At 45.2% G+C, this 15,279-nt stretch overlaps 1 protein-coding gene across 3 annotated transcripts in view; it reads left to right on the top strand.

Moving 5' to 3' along the window:
- TIAM2 (TIAM Rac1 associated GEF 2) overlaps window positions 1-15,279 on the top strand; it is a 336,144-nt gene that overhangs the window by 71,850 nt on the left and 249,015 nt on the right. For all 3 annotated transcript variants that reach the window (XM_085611533.1, XM_085611535.1, XM_085611534.1), the window contains exons 5-6: window positions 3,563-3,735; window positions 6,577-6,801. In XM_085611533.1, coding sequence (XP_085467659.1) covers window positions 3,563-3,735; window positions 6,577-6,801 — 398 coding nt within the window. The remainder of the gene's footprint in view (window positions 1-3,562; window positions 3,736-6,576; window positions 6,802-15,279) is intronic.

Raw genomic sequence — 15,279 nt, 5'->3', positions numbered from 1 at the left:
TTTGTTTTATTTCCTATAATTCTTCGCTCTGATTTCCAGTTCATAGAGAAGCAATAAGGCATCCATGTTCTTTTAGGATGCGTACTTTCAAGGATGTGTCCATCCACCTCCTGTCAAAGGTGTGGCATTTGACACTTCTGAACCTTTAGGCTTATTTCCCTGTTCTTGGTGGGAATGCTTGGTTTTAGGCACCCATAAAACCTTTCTTGGTGAGTTTCCACTTCCTGCTGGCAGCTCTTCCTGTCACTGATGATGCCTTATATTGATGCATGTCACATTATCGAATACTAAAATGTTGCCATGCAATGATATTGTACCCTTAATATTGACTACCAAAATATTGTGAAAGCTGGTATAAATAGGTAAATGTAGATTTACCTTTCTTAACTCCACAGACATGCAACTTGAAGATATGTTTATCATTAAGATACATAGATGCCGAGTTAGGAGTGTGTCTGTGCGTTTCTGTGTAGATATTTAAAACTCTGTTCTGAAATATATACCACCAAACTCTATTATGTATTAAAATACCACTTTAGGCTTAATTCCTGCTTTCTGTTGAGGTATATCTGTCACCCCAAACTCTTGAAACTCTCATAACTCTTTGAGTCATCCAAGGAGCTAATGAAATTGAAGTAGCACGGACATTGTCTCACATCTGGTCTTCAGAATATTTCCAGTAAGAAAAACCACGCGGCCCCGAAATATAGAATATTAATGTGCCTCGTATGAAGAAACGACAAAGGCCAGTTATTTGTCATGATAGAAGTATCTCACCCGTCAGAAAAGAAGTTTCATGGTTATAGTGGGTTGTGCTGTGAAAGTAAAACACTCATATAATTTTTGATAATCGTAATTACTAATAGCTAAATCCGCATCAACAGTGAATATATTTTATTTCGGATTTGCGTCCTAATTTAATTTTCAGTGTGTAAGAACTTTTCGGTTAACCTCTTCCACTTCCTGACGAGATTTAGGCTGGCACGAGGGGCCCTGGAGGTGGGTGAGTCATGCGGCCCAGCGGGGTGCGGTCCACTGATAATCTCTGTGACAGTTGTCAGGAAGTGAGATGTCCACGAAGCAGTTCCTCAAATACGGTGAAGATTACCAAGACCCATTACGGTTCCGAGCCACCCACAACCGGAAGTACAAAGATACCAGAGCAATGAAAGCACGCGCGCACAGGAAAGAACTGCGCGCGCTGATTCCGAGACTGAGAAGCAGTGACGTCAAGCCGGGGGACGTCAGGCAGTTCATCTTTTGCCAGTCCAGTAAAGTGCATGGGTGGCGTTCATGGGCTGCAAACACAGACTACGTACAAAGGTCAGAGAGCAGCAAAGAGCAGTCTGGAAAGGGTGGGCGGAAATGGCATGCTCTGTTTCCATCTTTGCCCTGCATTTATCACCGGGCGCGTGGGCGGTACGAGGACCAGGTCACAATAAGGCAGAATGGAACTGTCTATTGAAACAAAACTGTAGCTCACTTTGGAATCTGCTGGTAAGGTACGCCTGAATTGTAGAAGGGATGTTCAAGCTGTCCACAAGGGTCTAAATACACTATGTATGTATGTATGCATGCATGCGATTTACATAGTGCAAACCAAGTTACAAAGCTACTGGCCCTTTTCAGGAGGAGTGGGTTGCAGTAGACACAGCAATGTTGGGTGCCATGGAGAAGGGTGTAGGAACCATCGCAAATTTTGGTTGCGGTATGGGGTGGGATTAACAAATGAATTGGACAACTCGGGGAAGGGAGGTAGACGCAGTGACCCTTTATTTGGATTATCCGATCACCAGTTGTCACTATTTGTCAACGTATTAGCTTGTACTAATTCCTTTTCCCCAAATTCTTGGTGTCATGTTTATTTCCTTTTAATTTGGCCGTTTTTTGTATCATACTAAACTCAGCCCCAACCCAAATTTCCTTTGTGCCGTGTTCTTTTTTGTGTAGTGCTTGTTGGCATGTTGGTGCAGTCTATGCACTCGCCAGCAGAGACTTGTACGGCCTCATTGAACTCATCTTCACTTGAAGATTGTTTAAAGATTGTGAGAAAAGAGTGTCTGTGCAGGCCCACGTTATTTATCTGTAATCTGCTATCATTTTCTTGAGTGCAGACGTGGAGCTCATCCCCCCACACTTCATTCCTTTCTTACAGATGAATGTTCACATGATTTTTTTTATTATAGGTGTGTCTGAGGTCTGAATTCCCTTGTAAAATGGAAAATAGTTATTTCTTGCTACATTAATCCTGACATTCATTTCATCTTTGCTGACCAATTGACCGTCTCTTTCTTTTTCTTCTGACCAGCTCATTTTTCTTCTGGTCCTTTATTTTCCTGCATTGCGGGAAGCAAGAGTGCTATAGAGCTTCAAGTGTGGTCTTCAGCGTGTATGGTTAGAGGAAATCCCAAAGGTCCCCAAAACCTTGCCTGAAAGGCAGGTCATGCATCTCCTTACAGATGCTGAAAGAGTTGCTGCTTTGCAAGCAGCTAGCCCCTGTGCGGTGATGACTGTGCAGGGTCAGCCTGCTGCTCTTTAGTTTATTGCGCAATATTCTTTTGAACGCTGGGTCCACACCACACACTTGCACAATGATTGGCATTATAATTCCTATAATTATGTGCAAACATATCACCCTTAAGGGTTTCAAGGCGCTGGGGCCGTCGAGGAGATTAAGTTAGCTATTGCCCAGAGTCATATGATGCTGAGCTGAGCTGCTGCCAGCGTCAGGGATCGAACTGCGAACCGCGTGCTCCTGAGTCAGCCGCTCTGGCTGCTGCGCAACACCTCTCCCCCAGTTTTTAAAGATATAGGAAACACGTACAAGGTAATGGAGCTCCTGACTGGTAGCATTGGTGCTTTGCAGTATTTCATTACTTTTAAATCACCAACAACATTCAGGATTTTGGCTCATGTACCAGCTGTTTTCCCCACAGACAGATACTAGGTAAAACCCTTTGATACGTCGATTCCTTTTGTTTTATACTACTTAAGTAAATTCTGCCTGTGTTTCAAATATATACATCTATACTCTTAACAGTGTACCTTACATTGTATTTTGAAAACTAGTGCTTTAATGCCTTTGCAGGATTCCCGTCTCCAAGCTGATTCATGGCAGGAGTAACGAAGATTCAAAACTTTCCTTAATTCATGATGCTACTGCAAAAAAAGGGCAGTAGTTAAAGCTTGACTAAATATTGGTGTTTCTTCATGTGTACCCTTTTTCTCCATGTCTCATCTGGTTTGAACTTCCATTCTATGCCCCGCTGGTTCTTAGGTCAACAGTGTGGAATACTGTTTTACTTCAAGCAAATTTGCTATTATGAAGTGCAAGCGACTGGCCATTGTGAACAAACTCATCAAAATCGTTGCCTGTGCTCCATGGCTGTGTGTATGCTTTGTCCTGGCCCACTGCCTTTGTGCAGTCTCTCGCAGCAGACCGTTAATGTCATGTTTAGGATTGCCCATAAAGTGTGCCCATCTTTCTCTCATTGTTCCTAAAGCATGTCTTGAGCAGGGGGCCCGCTTGACCTGTGATCTCATGCTGTTTCTCTTATTAAAGGTTGCACCCTGCTGTTTTACGAGACCTATGGGGGGAATTCCACAGAGCAGAGCCACTCACCCAGGTACGCCCTGCTGGCGGAAGACAGCGTCGTCCAGTCCGTCCCCGAGCACCCCAAGAAGGAGAACGTGTTCTGCCTCAGCAACTCCTTCGGAGATGTCTACCTTTTCCAGGTGCTTTCTTTCATTTTCTGCTGACTGCATGTGAAGAGCTGCATTTGAACATGTTTTGTAGTTAAGGCTAACAAATTGTACCTCTCAACGTCCCCTTTAGCTAACAAAAGTGCAATGAGTCAAAGCGGAGGGGACCCCTAGCAGGGCCATCTTAACAGCATTATAGGCCCCCGGGTCAATCAGTGCACTGGGCCCTGCCTACAGAACCACTCACATGAATAAAAATGTTTAAAGGACAATGAGTGTTAAATTTTGGTCTGCATGGGGCCCCTATACTCATGGGGCCCCTGGGCAACATCGTGCCCATGCGTTAATACAGCACTGACCCCTAACTTGCCATGCCTGAGTTCTATCTGTAGGGCTGTAGAAGCTGTGTACTTTCTGTAGGGCTGGAGAGATGGTCATGAGGGTTCAAGTACCAGGAAGAAGGCTTAACTTGTAGACCGCCCAGGGGAGGAATCCATTTTATAGCTCTGTAGAAGTTCAGCCGAACAGATGAGTGAACAGTATGCCTTTGCGGTGAGCCGCAAGAGTGAGTCAGGGGAGGGCATAAGTTGAGGCAGGACACTGTGAAGTAGAAGAAGGTGTTAAAGGTAAATCAGATCCAAAACTAGGGCTGATGAAGTTGGAGACTGACAGAAAAAAGACTACTTATGTAAATAAAAATGTATTCTTATTGGAAAAGAGGATATTGTAATGACATTCCACATATACACAAAATATAAAAGATCTCTTGCAATGTTGCTCAATTCCATCGGATGTTGGTCTGCAACGATGCGGGAAACTCTAAGGTCAGGGTGCTCTTCCAGCCGGACAGCATTGGTATATGGGTCTGCTGTATCTGCAGCATGTGTCTGGTTAGTGAAGCAATGCAGTGCTTGTGAGATTCTCTCGCAGCAAATGTTTCATGTGTTTGTGGCCCAGTGCAAACTGGAGACATCCAAAGATCATTGGAAACGGGAGGAATTGGCAGAGTATGTGAAGGATTAAGAAAAGAAAAGCAAACTACATTTTGATAACTTTACATTTGAAGGACATAATCCCAGGCAGAAGATTTAGAGTTTGGAAAACCTAGATACAAAGAGCTGGGCTTAATATAAGTAATTGCTAAATATGTTTGTTGGAAGGGCATTCTTTGTTTTCTGGTACATTGATATTCTGTTATACGAGGGCCCACCCCCCACTTTTTAGCATATCAAAGGTTAAGTTGGAGAATAGTTCTACTGAATGCACATGGGTGTGCCTTTATTCTCAGTTTGAGTCCTAGCCTTGCCACTGAAACTTGTCACACAAAAATATAAAGAAACAAATAGCGAAAAGGTAAAAGAAACTGATACCATAAAACCTTGCCACATAGAGCAGCAAAACAAACAAGCATTGGCAAAGCCAGCACATCTCATCTATCTAATGCAAGTGCTGAGCTGTTGTTTTTTTGCAATGTTTGTCTGTAAAGTATTGCTTAAAGTGAAGAAAAAAGCATTTGAAAATACTGTAGGAAAACAGTACATTAAATTCACAGTTTTCAATGTTCATAAACTGTATGGTTTTATTATATTTTATATATTTATTTTATTTTAAATAATTTTCATTCAGTAAACTGAGAACAGAATGAAAGAAAAATAGATGGTGTCGAATTGAAAAAAAAAAAGCTTGGCGAGGGCTACTTTTTTCCCACAGGATTCAGCCATTTGGTCTTCTGCATTAGCCCAGTGAGTAGATTTGTTGGGCCTCAGGGAGAAGTACAAGCTAAGTACTCTGTCTGGCTCTGAGGCCAGCTGAGTGAGTGCAGCAAATGGTCCTCCACCCAGGGTCTTTAAAGCCTTTGTTTTCCAAACCCTGTGATTTTATGCAATATGTGGAATGCAGGAGATAAAGCAAACACACCCCTTATTTTCTACTCTTCAGCCATACCCCAGCAAAAATAACCTGGTTGTTGTGTCTTTACAGACAAGCTTGGACTGTTGGGGAGCAACACAGCGCAGAGATGTGGGGTTTTCAAGACGAGAGAGTAGCACAAGAAGGGAGGTAGACACTCTCACAGAGAGGTGATTCAAAAAGTACAAAGTAGTTCCCTCCATGTGAGCACTGGAAGGATACAATGTTAGCCAATCAAAGGTATCGCCAGGTGGTAATGCTACAGGGGAGAAGCCAACACAATAACTGGAAGGCAAGTCATTGAATCATAAGCAAGGAAATGAACATGACAAAATAACACCAACCAATAGTACGCAAGGGGCGGCCTTTAAGCCCACTGTGCTTTCACAGTGGAGGTCTTTCATAACCAGACAGGCTGGGCTGCTGGTAAGCGAGATCTAAAAATAAAGCAGGACTAGGTGACAAAGAATGAGTGTAGAAAACACACATTGGATTAAAATGCTTTGAAGCTAAGCATCACATAATGAGTTGAGGAAATGAGCAGAAAATGACTGATGCAATACTGTTGATTGCTGGATCTTGAATGCTGGTAGATCTCATTCACCCCAGCACCACTAGATTTTTTTCATTTTAGAAAGGGTTAAAGTCTCTTGGCACTCTAGAGTAGTCTATTTAGGATTGTAACTCCTTAGACTCAGTTACTGGGTAAGCAGACTGTTTTTAATCTAGAACAGGGTTCTCCAAAGTCGGTCCTGGAGGGGTGGATCCAGGCCAGATTTTTAAGATAACTACATTTATCTAAATGGGTATATGCAAAAATCTGGCATGGATCTGACCCTCCAGGACCGACTTTGAAGAACACTGGTGTACAAGAAAGGGCCCTCTGATGTTACTGTATTTCTCTTTGTGTTGTGGAGGGCTTTGCTGGTGTCTCACAGAGGTTTAATAGTTTGTTCTGCCCCGCAGGCCACCAGCCAGACAGATCTAGAAAACTGGGTGACGGCCATACACTCCGCATGCGCCTCCCTCTTTGCAAAGAAGCAGGGGAAAGAGGACACCATCAGACTCCTGAAAAGCCAAACCAGAAGTCTGGTGCAGAAAATTGATATGGACAGCAAAATGAAGAAGATGGCTGAACTGCAGCTCTCCATCGTGAGCGACCCCAAAAACAGGAAGGCCATAGAGAATCAGGTAAAAAAAGCCTGTTTTTCATGAACCTACTTCTTTTTTAATTCAAGTGAAATGACCGTATTAAGGTATATGTTAATTATCAGCAAGAATAATATTTATAATCAGTTGTAACCTATTCTGATGAATATCCATATATTTTGGTGGAATTATGCAGATGTTATTTAGTCCTATTATGTTCCTATTATTTCCTCCTAAACCTGGCAGGTTAATCCAGGGGAGATACTCAAGGGGGAGGGAGTCCTTTATTGAAAAGTCATGTGCCACTGCATCCGCTCTATTCTCTGTGATTTATGCAATACATCTTTCCCCCTGTATATTTGTGTTTTAAGTATTGTTTAGGTGAACATTCATATTTGTTGAAAATGTACTATTCCAAGTCACACAGATCCAAATATAAAATACATAAATCTCCATTTATATGGTTACTTCACCGTTTGTAGCCGATTTCCTTCTTTTCAGGGATTCATCACAGGAGTACACCAGGAAATCTACGACAGTCATAGCTTTCCTGGCATATTTTAGCGCACAAAAAATACACCTGCAGACACCAGTGGAAAATTCTGTATGCCTTAATGAAAATAAAAAATGCGCGTTAGCGAGTTAATTTTGTTTTCTCTCCCTGGGAACGTCATTCTCCTCATAAAAAACACTGTTCCCTACAACCCAGTTAAATTTGGGAATGCTTCCCATTTTCCAGTCATGTTAAGGCACTTACTCCTGCCTTTGACAGAAACAATTTTACTTTCTTTCACAGAGTGGAAAACTACTTTAAAGAGGCATGTAAATGCCCTCAAACATACATGTTTATGGGTGTTCACCTCCTTATATAGGGAGCCCCACACAGAAAGCCATACAGTTCCTCCACCTATTTTAAATCTATGATGGCAGGAATTCTGACAAACTAGCAGACTTTTTCACCTTTGTAAATGCACCTTACGTGTGTAAAATTCGACTTCCCCTCACTGTGTGGAGCGGGTGTCAAATGTACGTTTCTAAAGAGCAATTTTTGCTTCCCTCGGTTCTTTGTAGCACAGAAACATTTGTGAATTGGGCATTTGTGAAATCCACATGCTTTGGTTTCCATTCTGTTATTTCCATATGCATGTGCCAATTATGTTGCAAGCAGCAGGCAAACAAAATTTTCCTAAAGTCAACTATTTTTCGTTAGTCTCTTGTTGATTATTTTTGCTTTGTTTGTTATCTTAATCCCTTCCAGCAACAAACATGTTGTTATATCTGCTGGTTGAGAGAGGGCTTGTTAATGAATATGATGCAATAGCAGTGGGTACACTTCTAGCTTACTACTAGGGTTGTATAATACTCTAGCTAGACACGGAAGCAACTAGAAAATTAAAATACTCCCCACTTTGAACCAAAATTCCAATGACACAGAATAAGAGAAACAGTAAGCACGACACTTTGTAGATTAGTTCTCTTCACCTGTACATCGTTCAATCTATCCATTCATTCTCCCACCCCTCCATCCATCCATTCTTTGATCCTTTACCCCATCCCTTCATTACTTCAACAATCCATTGACATTCCTTCGATCCATTGGGGCACTTATTCATCCACCCCATTACTCACCAAACCATCCTTTCATTATTCCATCCATGTAATAACCATTCCCGTCACACATTGATCATCCAACCCTTCACTCTTCTATCCGTTTATGCTAACAACTTTTCATTCAAGCTTCCATCTACCCATTCATCCTTTCACCCTTCCTTCCAACCTTTTGTTAATTGACCCTTTCACCCATCTATCCAAACCCATCCTTCCAAACATTCATCCTTGCACCCTTCTGTGTTGTTTTCCCATTTCCTTCCTTGAACTTCTCCATTCACCTTTCCTTCCTTCTTTTCATATTTCCTTCTTTGTTTCGGCTATTCGTTTCACCTTTCATGCTTTCCTCCTTACCAATTTCTAGCTACCATATTTCTTTCTTTTCTCAAGCTATTTTTTTTCAAACTTACCTTACCCCCCTTCCTCAAGCTCTTTTAGAAGCTCTTGACCTCCACTTCTCATCCCTGCTCTGCTCTTCCCCACATCGTTTTATGAGCCTCTGCAGGCCTGCAGACATAAAAGGCGAAATATAAAATTAATCAGTATTTAGTGGGACCCCGATTACAAGACCATAGAATTCTGCGGCTACCCCCACTTAAGCTGCCAAAGGGGGGATGGGGTCCCTACGCCACTGTAGCTAGGTCAGTATCACTCTAAAATAATATTGTATCCACTTCATTGGCCTCTAGCTATATTGTTAGGTGAGTCTATATTTACTATTCTTAACTCCACCCACACTTATATTTGAGAGGTAAATATAATTGGAATTAGAAACATTTTACATAATTACCTTTAAATATAGTAGCGAGTTAATGCAGTGGATGTGAAATTACTGCCTTGCAATATAGTTTATGCAATGTAATATAGTGTTGTCTCTCTCTGTAGACTGCATGCACGTACACAACTTTACATGTCAGTATGTTATGGTCCATTATGAAGTTGCTGAAATCATCAGAGAGCACCATATCAACCTTTTCTGTCAGTGGCGGCTGCCCTGGGGCAGTAGTGGTGAAGCGATTTAAAAAAATATATATATTTCTTACCTGCCATCCGGCCACCTCCTCTCCTCCGTCCTCTTCCCTTCCTGGCAACACAGAATCTTACAGGCTCCCAGACTCCCCTAACCAACCACAACGCTGCAGTCACAAGCATCACAGTAGTGTTGTGATTGGTTTGAGCGGCCTGGTTCAGCGCTCAGACGGGCAGCGGGACCCTGTGCATGTTTTCCAACCAGACTGTGCTATACAGCCAGGTGGAGAACATGCTAAGTGCACATGACTGTTAGGCCGGTCCAAGACAGCCGGCAAATCCCTCTTACGTGCACCAACCACTCCTTCCCCTGCTGGCTGTGACGACAGCCAAGCCATGCCCCGCCCCAAAACTGGCTTCAGCATGGAAAAATAAAATGATAATAACATTGTGCTATTATAATTTTGTTTTCCTTATTTGCACTGCTGAAAATCAGTGGGGCAATGCGGAGGAGCCGCTGCTGCCTTCTGTCCTTCTCAACTTCAGCATTTCTCACTAGATGAAGGTGTTTGCTTCATTTAATGACATTCTGTTCCTGAGAGGGAAACGATAACACATTAGTAAACAGAATGGCCAGTATATGCCCCTTCCTTTGCAGACATGCAAAATGGTACTTGCACAGATCAATGCAGCATTCTCCTGATAGCACGTAAAAGAATCAGGAAATCTAGGAACCTTTATTAGTGCCCAGTCCTGTTGTCCTATTAGATCAATCAGACTGGATTCACTGATGGGTGATGGTATATAGGTGGGCGCGAGCCAACAAATTAACTGGTAGGCTGAGTCAATGGTCTGGGGTGGCTCTAAGAGCCCATGCACGGGCAGAGCCATGACCATATTTGACATGTTAATCATGCATCAAACATCATGTAAAGATGTGACAAAGACTCTTCAAAATTCAAACAATTATGTTGATTTAATAACTTGCGGAAGTATTTCACCTTAGTACATCAGAATATATCCCTGCATGGAGAAGTATTGTTAATTACTAAAAGTGAGAGTTTATAAGTATGAATTTAGAAACATTCTGCCCACCACAGCCAGGACAAGACCATTAGAGAACTAAAAGGCAAGTCACTTGTCATGTGACCTATATTTGTGGCTTAGACTCTTAGTATAGATTGACTAAGATTTTAGCCTACTGCGTGAAGCACAAGAGATGTTTTTGTACAGCACGCATCCTGAACTTCCCTATTTGAATGTGCTTTGATATGTGGTCGTGAAGAAAAAAGGAGGTTCTGGTAAATAAGAAATTTTCTTGGTACTGCATAATTTGGTTAAGCAAGGAAGTCAGTATTGATCTCAGGTTTACATTGTGCAATTCAGCTACTAGATGGTTATATTGTTCTCTTACATGAAAGGTCACTGCCCCGTCTTAATTATTGGCACAGGAGCTTAGCTGCAGCCCACGTGGCAGGCAAAAGCCACGTTTTTTTATTTTTTAAAAATGTTTTTAATAGCGTGAACCGTGCCCAAAGGCTTTCACAACAGTCTCAGACTATGTTACATTTTTGTTCCTTTTTATTTTTTATAGCAACAGAGAGGTTAAGTGGTTTCCAGGATTCGCAGGATTTTGAGCTAAGGCTGAGATTTTAACCTGTTTTGCCATGACCATTTGCAGCTCTAACCACTGGGTCACATCTCTTCCAGTGAAAGCACGGCTCATTTTGGGCTCGATGCCAAAGAAAACCCCGAGCTGAGCCAGAGCATGGTAACTGGCTCCAGCGTATCTCAAGTTTTCAGTGGCTCCCCACCCCTGTGTTTGGTGATATTAACCCTAGCCACTTACTTTTCTGCAGTTGCTCGCTCCAGCGACATAGTGAATACTTTTTAACTATGTTTTCTGGCTCTGGGAACTTAATTTCCTTCTATGTCCCATCCATAGCTGTACCCCTCTGTGTACCAACATAGCTGTCCCCCTCTGTGTACCAACATAGTTGTCCCCTCTGTGTCCCAGCATAGCTGTCCCCCATTGTGTACCAACATAGCTGTCCCCCTCTGTGTCCCAACATAGCTGTCCCCCTCTGTGTCCCAACATAGCTGTCCCACTCTTTGTCCCAGCATAGCTGTCCCTCAGTGTGTATAAACATAGCTGCCCCCCTCTGTGTACCAACATAGTTGTCCCCTCTGTGTCCCAGCATAGGTGTCCCTCACTGTGTACCAACATAGCTGTCCCCTCTGTGTCCCAGCATAGCTGTCCCTCACTGTGTATCAACACAGCTGTCCCTCTCTGTGTACCAACTTAGCTGTCCCGCACTGTGTACCAACATAGCTGTCCCCCTCTGTGTACCAACATAGCTGTCCCCCTCTGTGTACCAACATAGCTGTCCCACTCTGTGTACCAACATAGCTGTCCCCCTCTGTGTACCAACATAGCTGTCCCCCTCTGTGTCCCAACATAGCTGTCCCCCTCTGTGTCCCAACATAGCTGTCCCCCTCTGTGTCCCAGCATAGCTGTCCCTCACTGTGTATCAACATAACTGTCCCCCTCTGTGTCCCAGCATAGCTGTCCCCCTCTGTGTACCAACATAGCTGTCCTCTTTGTGTCCCAACATAGCTGTCCCACTCTGTGTCCCAGCATAGCTGTCCCTCACTGTGTATCAACATAGCTGTCCCCCTCTGTGTCCCAGCATAGCTGTCCCCCTCTGTGTACCAATATAGCTGTCCCACTCTGTGAACCAACATAGCGGTCACCCTCTGTGAACCAACATAGCGGTCACCCTCTGAGTAACAACATGGCTGTCCCCTCTGTGTCCCAGCATAGCTGTCCCCCTCTGTGTACCAACATAGCTGTCCCCCTCTGTGGGTGGCCCAGCATAGCTGTCCCCCTCTGTGTCCCAGCATAGCTGTCCCTCACTGTGTATCAACATAGCTGTCCCCCTCTGTGTCCCAGCATAGCTGTCCCCCTCTGTGTACCAACATAGCTGTCCCACTCTGTGAACCAACATAGCGGTCACCCTCTGTGAACCAACATAGCGGTCACCCTCTGTGTCCCAGCATAGCTGTCCCCCTCTGTGTACCAACATAGCTGTCCCCCTCTGTGGGTGGCCCAGCATAGCTGTCCCACTCTGTGTCCCAGCATAGCTGTCCCACTCTGTGTTCCATCATAGCTGTCCTTCACTGTTTATCAACATAGCTGTCCCCCTCTGTGTACCAACATAGCTGTCCCCCTCTGTGTTCCAGCATAGCTGTCCCTCACTGTGTATAAATATAGCTGTCCCCCTCTGTGAACCAACATAGCTGTCCTCTTTGTGTCCCAACATAGCTGTTCCACTCTGTGTCCCAGCATAGCTGTCCCTCACTGTGTATCAAAATAGCTGTCCCCCTCTGTGTCCCAGCATAGCTGTCCCCCTCTGTGTACCAACATAGCTGTCCCCTTCTGTGTCCCAGCATAGCTGTCCTTCTCTGTGTACCAACATAGCTGTCCCACTCTGTCTCCCAGCATAGCTGCCCCCCTCTGTGTACCAACATAGCTGTCCCCTCTGTGTCCCAGCATAGCTGTCACCCTCTGTGTTCCAGCATAGCTGTCCCTCACTGTGTATCAACATAGCTGTCACCCTCTGGGTACCAACATAGCTGTCCCACTCTGTGCCCCAGCATAGCTGTCCCTCACTGTTTATCAACATAGCTGCCCCCCTCTGTGTACCAACATAGTTGTCCTCTCTGTGTCCCAGCATCGCTGTCCCACTCTGTGTCCCAGCATATCTGTCCCTCACTGTGTATCAACATAGCTGTCCCCCTCTGTGTCCCAACATAGCTGTCCTCTTTGTGTCCCAACATAGCTGTCCCACTGTGTCCCAGAATAGCTGTCCCTCACTGTGTATCAACATAGCTGTCCCCCTCTGTGTACCAACATAGCTGTCCCCCTCTGTGTACCAACATAGCTGTCCCCCTCTGTGTACCAACATAGCTGTCCCACTCTGTCTACCAACATAGCTGTCCCACTCTGTGTTCCAGCATAGCTGCCCCTCACTGTGTATAAATATAGCTGCCCCCCTCTGTCTACCAACATAGTTGTCCCCTCTGTGTCCCAGCATAGCTGTCCCTCACTGTATAGCAACATAGCTGCCCCCCTCTGTGTACCAACATAGCTGTCCCCTCTGTGTCCCAGCATAGTTGTCCCTCACTGTGTACCAACATAGCTGTCCCCTCTGTGTCCCAGCACAGCTGTCCCCCTATGTGTACCAACATAGCTGTCCCTCACTGTTTATCAACATAGCTGTCCCGCACTGTGTATAAATATATCTGTCCCCCTCTGTGTACCAACATAGTTGTCCCCTCTGTGTCCCAGCATAGCCGTCCCTCACTGTGTATCAACACAGCTGTCCCTCTCTGTGTACCAACATAGTTGTCCCCTCTGTGTCCCAGCATAGCTTTCCCTCACTGTATATCAACATAACTGTCCTCCTCGGTGTACCAACACAGCTGTCCCCTCTGTGTCCCAGCATAGCTGTTCCCTCTGTGTCCCAGCAAAGCTGTCCCCTCTGTGTCCCAGCATAGCTGTCCCCCTCTGTGTACCAACATAGCTGTCCTCTTTGTGTCCCAACATAGCTGTCCCACTCTGTGTCCCAGCATAGCTGTCCCTCACTGTGTATCAACATAGCTGTCCCCCTCTGTGTCCCAGCATAGCTGTCCCCCTCTGTGTACCAACATAGCTGTCCCACTCTGTGAACCAACATAGCGGTCACCCTCTGTGAACCAACATAGCGGTCACCCTCTGTGTACCAACATGGCTGTCCCCTCTGTGTCCCAGCATAGCTGTCCCCCTCTGTGTACCAACATAGCTGTCCCCCTCTGTGGGTGGCCCAGCATAGCTGTCCCCCTCTGTGTCCCAGCATAGCTGTCCCTCACTGTGTATCAACATAGCTGTCCCCCTCTGTGTCCCAGCATAGCTGTCCCCCTCTGTGTACCAACATAGCTGTCCCACTCTGTGAACCAACATAGCGGTCACCCTCTGTGTACCAACATGGCTGTCCCCTCTGTGTCCCAGCATAGCTGTCCCCCTCTGTGTACCAACATAGCTGTCCCCCTCTGTGGGTGGCCCAGCATAGCTGTCCCACTCTGTGTCCCAGCATAGCTGTCCTTCACTGTTTATCAACATAGCTGTCCCCCTCTGTGTACCAACATAGCTGTCCCCCTCTGTGTTCCAGCATAGCTGTCCCTCACTGTGTATAAATATAGCTGTCCCCCTCTGTGTACCAACATAGCTGTCCTCTTTGTGTCCCAACATAGCTGTTCCACTCTGTGTCCCAGCATAGCTGTCCCTCACTGTGTATCAAAATAGCTGTCCCCCTCTGTGTCCCAGCATAGCTGTCCCCCTCTGTGTACCAACATAGCTGTCCCCTTCTGTGTCCCAGCATAGCTGTCCCCCTCTGTGTACCAACATAGCTGTCCCACTCTGTCTCCCAGCATAGCTGCCCCCCTCTGTGTACCAACATAGCTGTCCCCCCTCTGTGTACCAACATAGCTGTCCCCCTCTGTGTCCCAGCATAGCTGCCCCCCTCTGTGTACCAACATAGCTGTCCCACTCTGTGTTCCAGCATAGCTGTCCCTCACTGTGTATAAATATAGCTGTCACCCTCTGTGTACCAACATAGCTGTCCCCTCTGTGTCCCAGCATAGCTGTCCCCCTCTGTGTTCCAGCATAGCTGTCCCTCACTGTGTATCAACATAGCTGCCCCCCTCTGTGTACCAACATAGTTGTCCTCTCTGTGTCCCAGCATCGCTGTCCCACTCTGTGTCCCAGCATATCTGTCCCTCACTGTGTATCAACATAGCTGTCCCCCTCTGTGTCCCAACATAGCTGTCCTCTTTGTGTCCCAACATAGCTGTCCCACTGTGTCCCAGAATAGCTGTCCTTCACTGTGTATCAACATAGCTGTC

This window comes from Triturus cristatus, chromosome 6 (assembly GCF_964204655.1).
Source record: "Triturus cristatus chromosome 6, aTriCri1.1, whole genome shotgun sequence".
NCBI lineage: Eukaryota > Metazoa > Chordata > Amphibia > Caudata > Salamandridae > Triturus > Triturus cristatus.
This window is presented reverse-complemented; position numbering and strand designations above follow the sequence as displayed.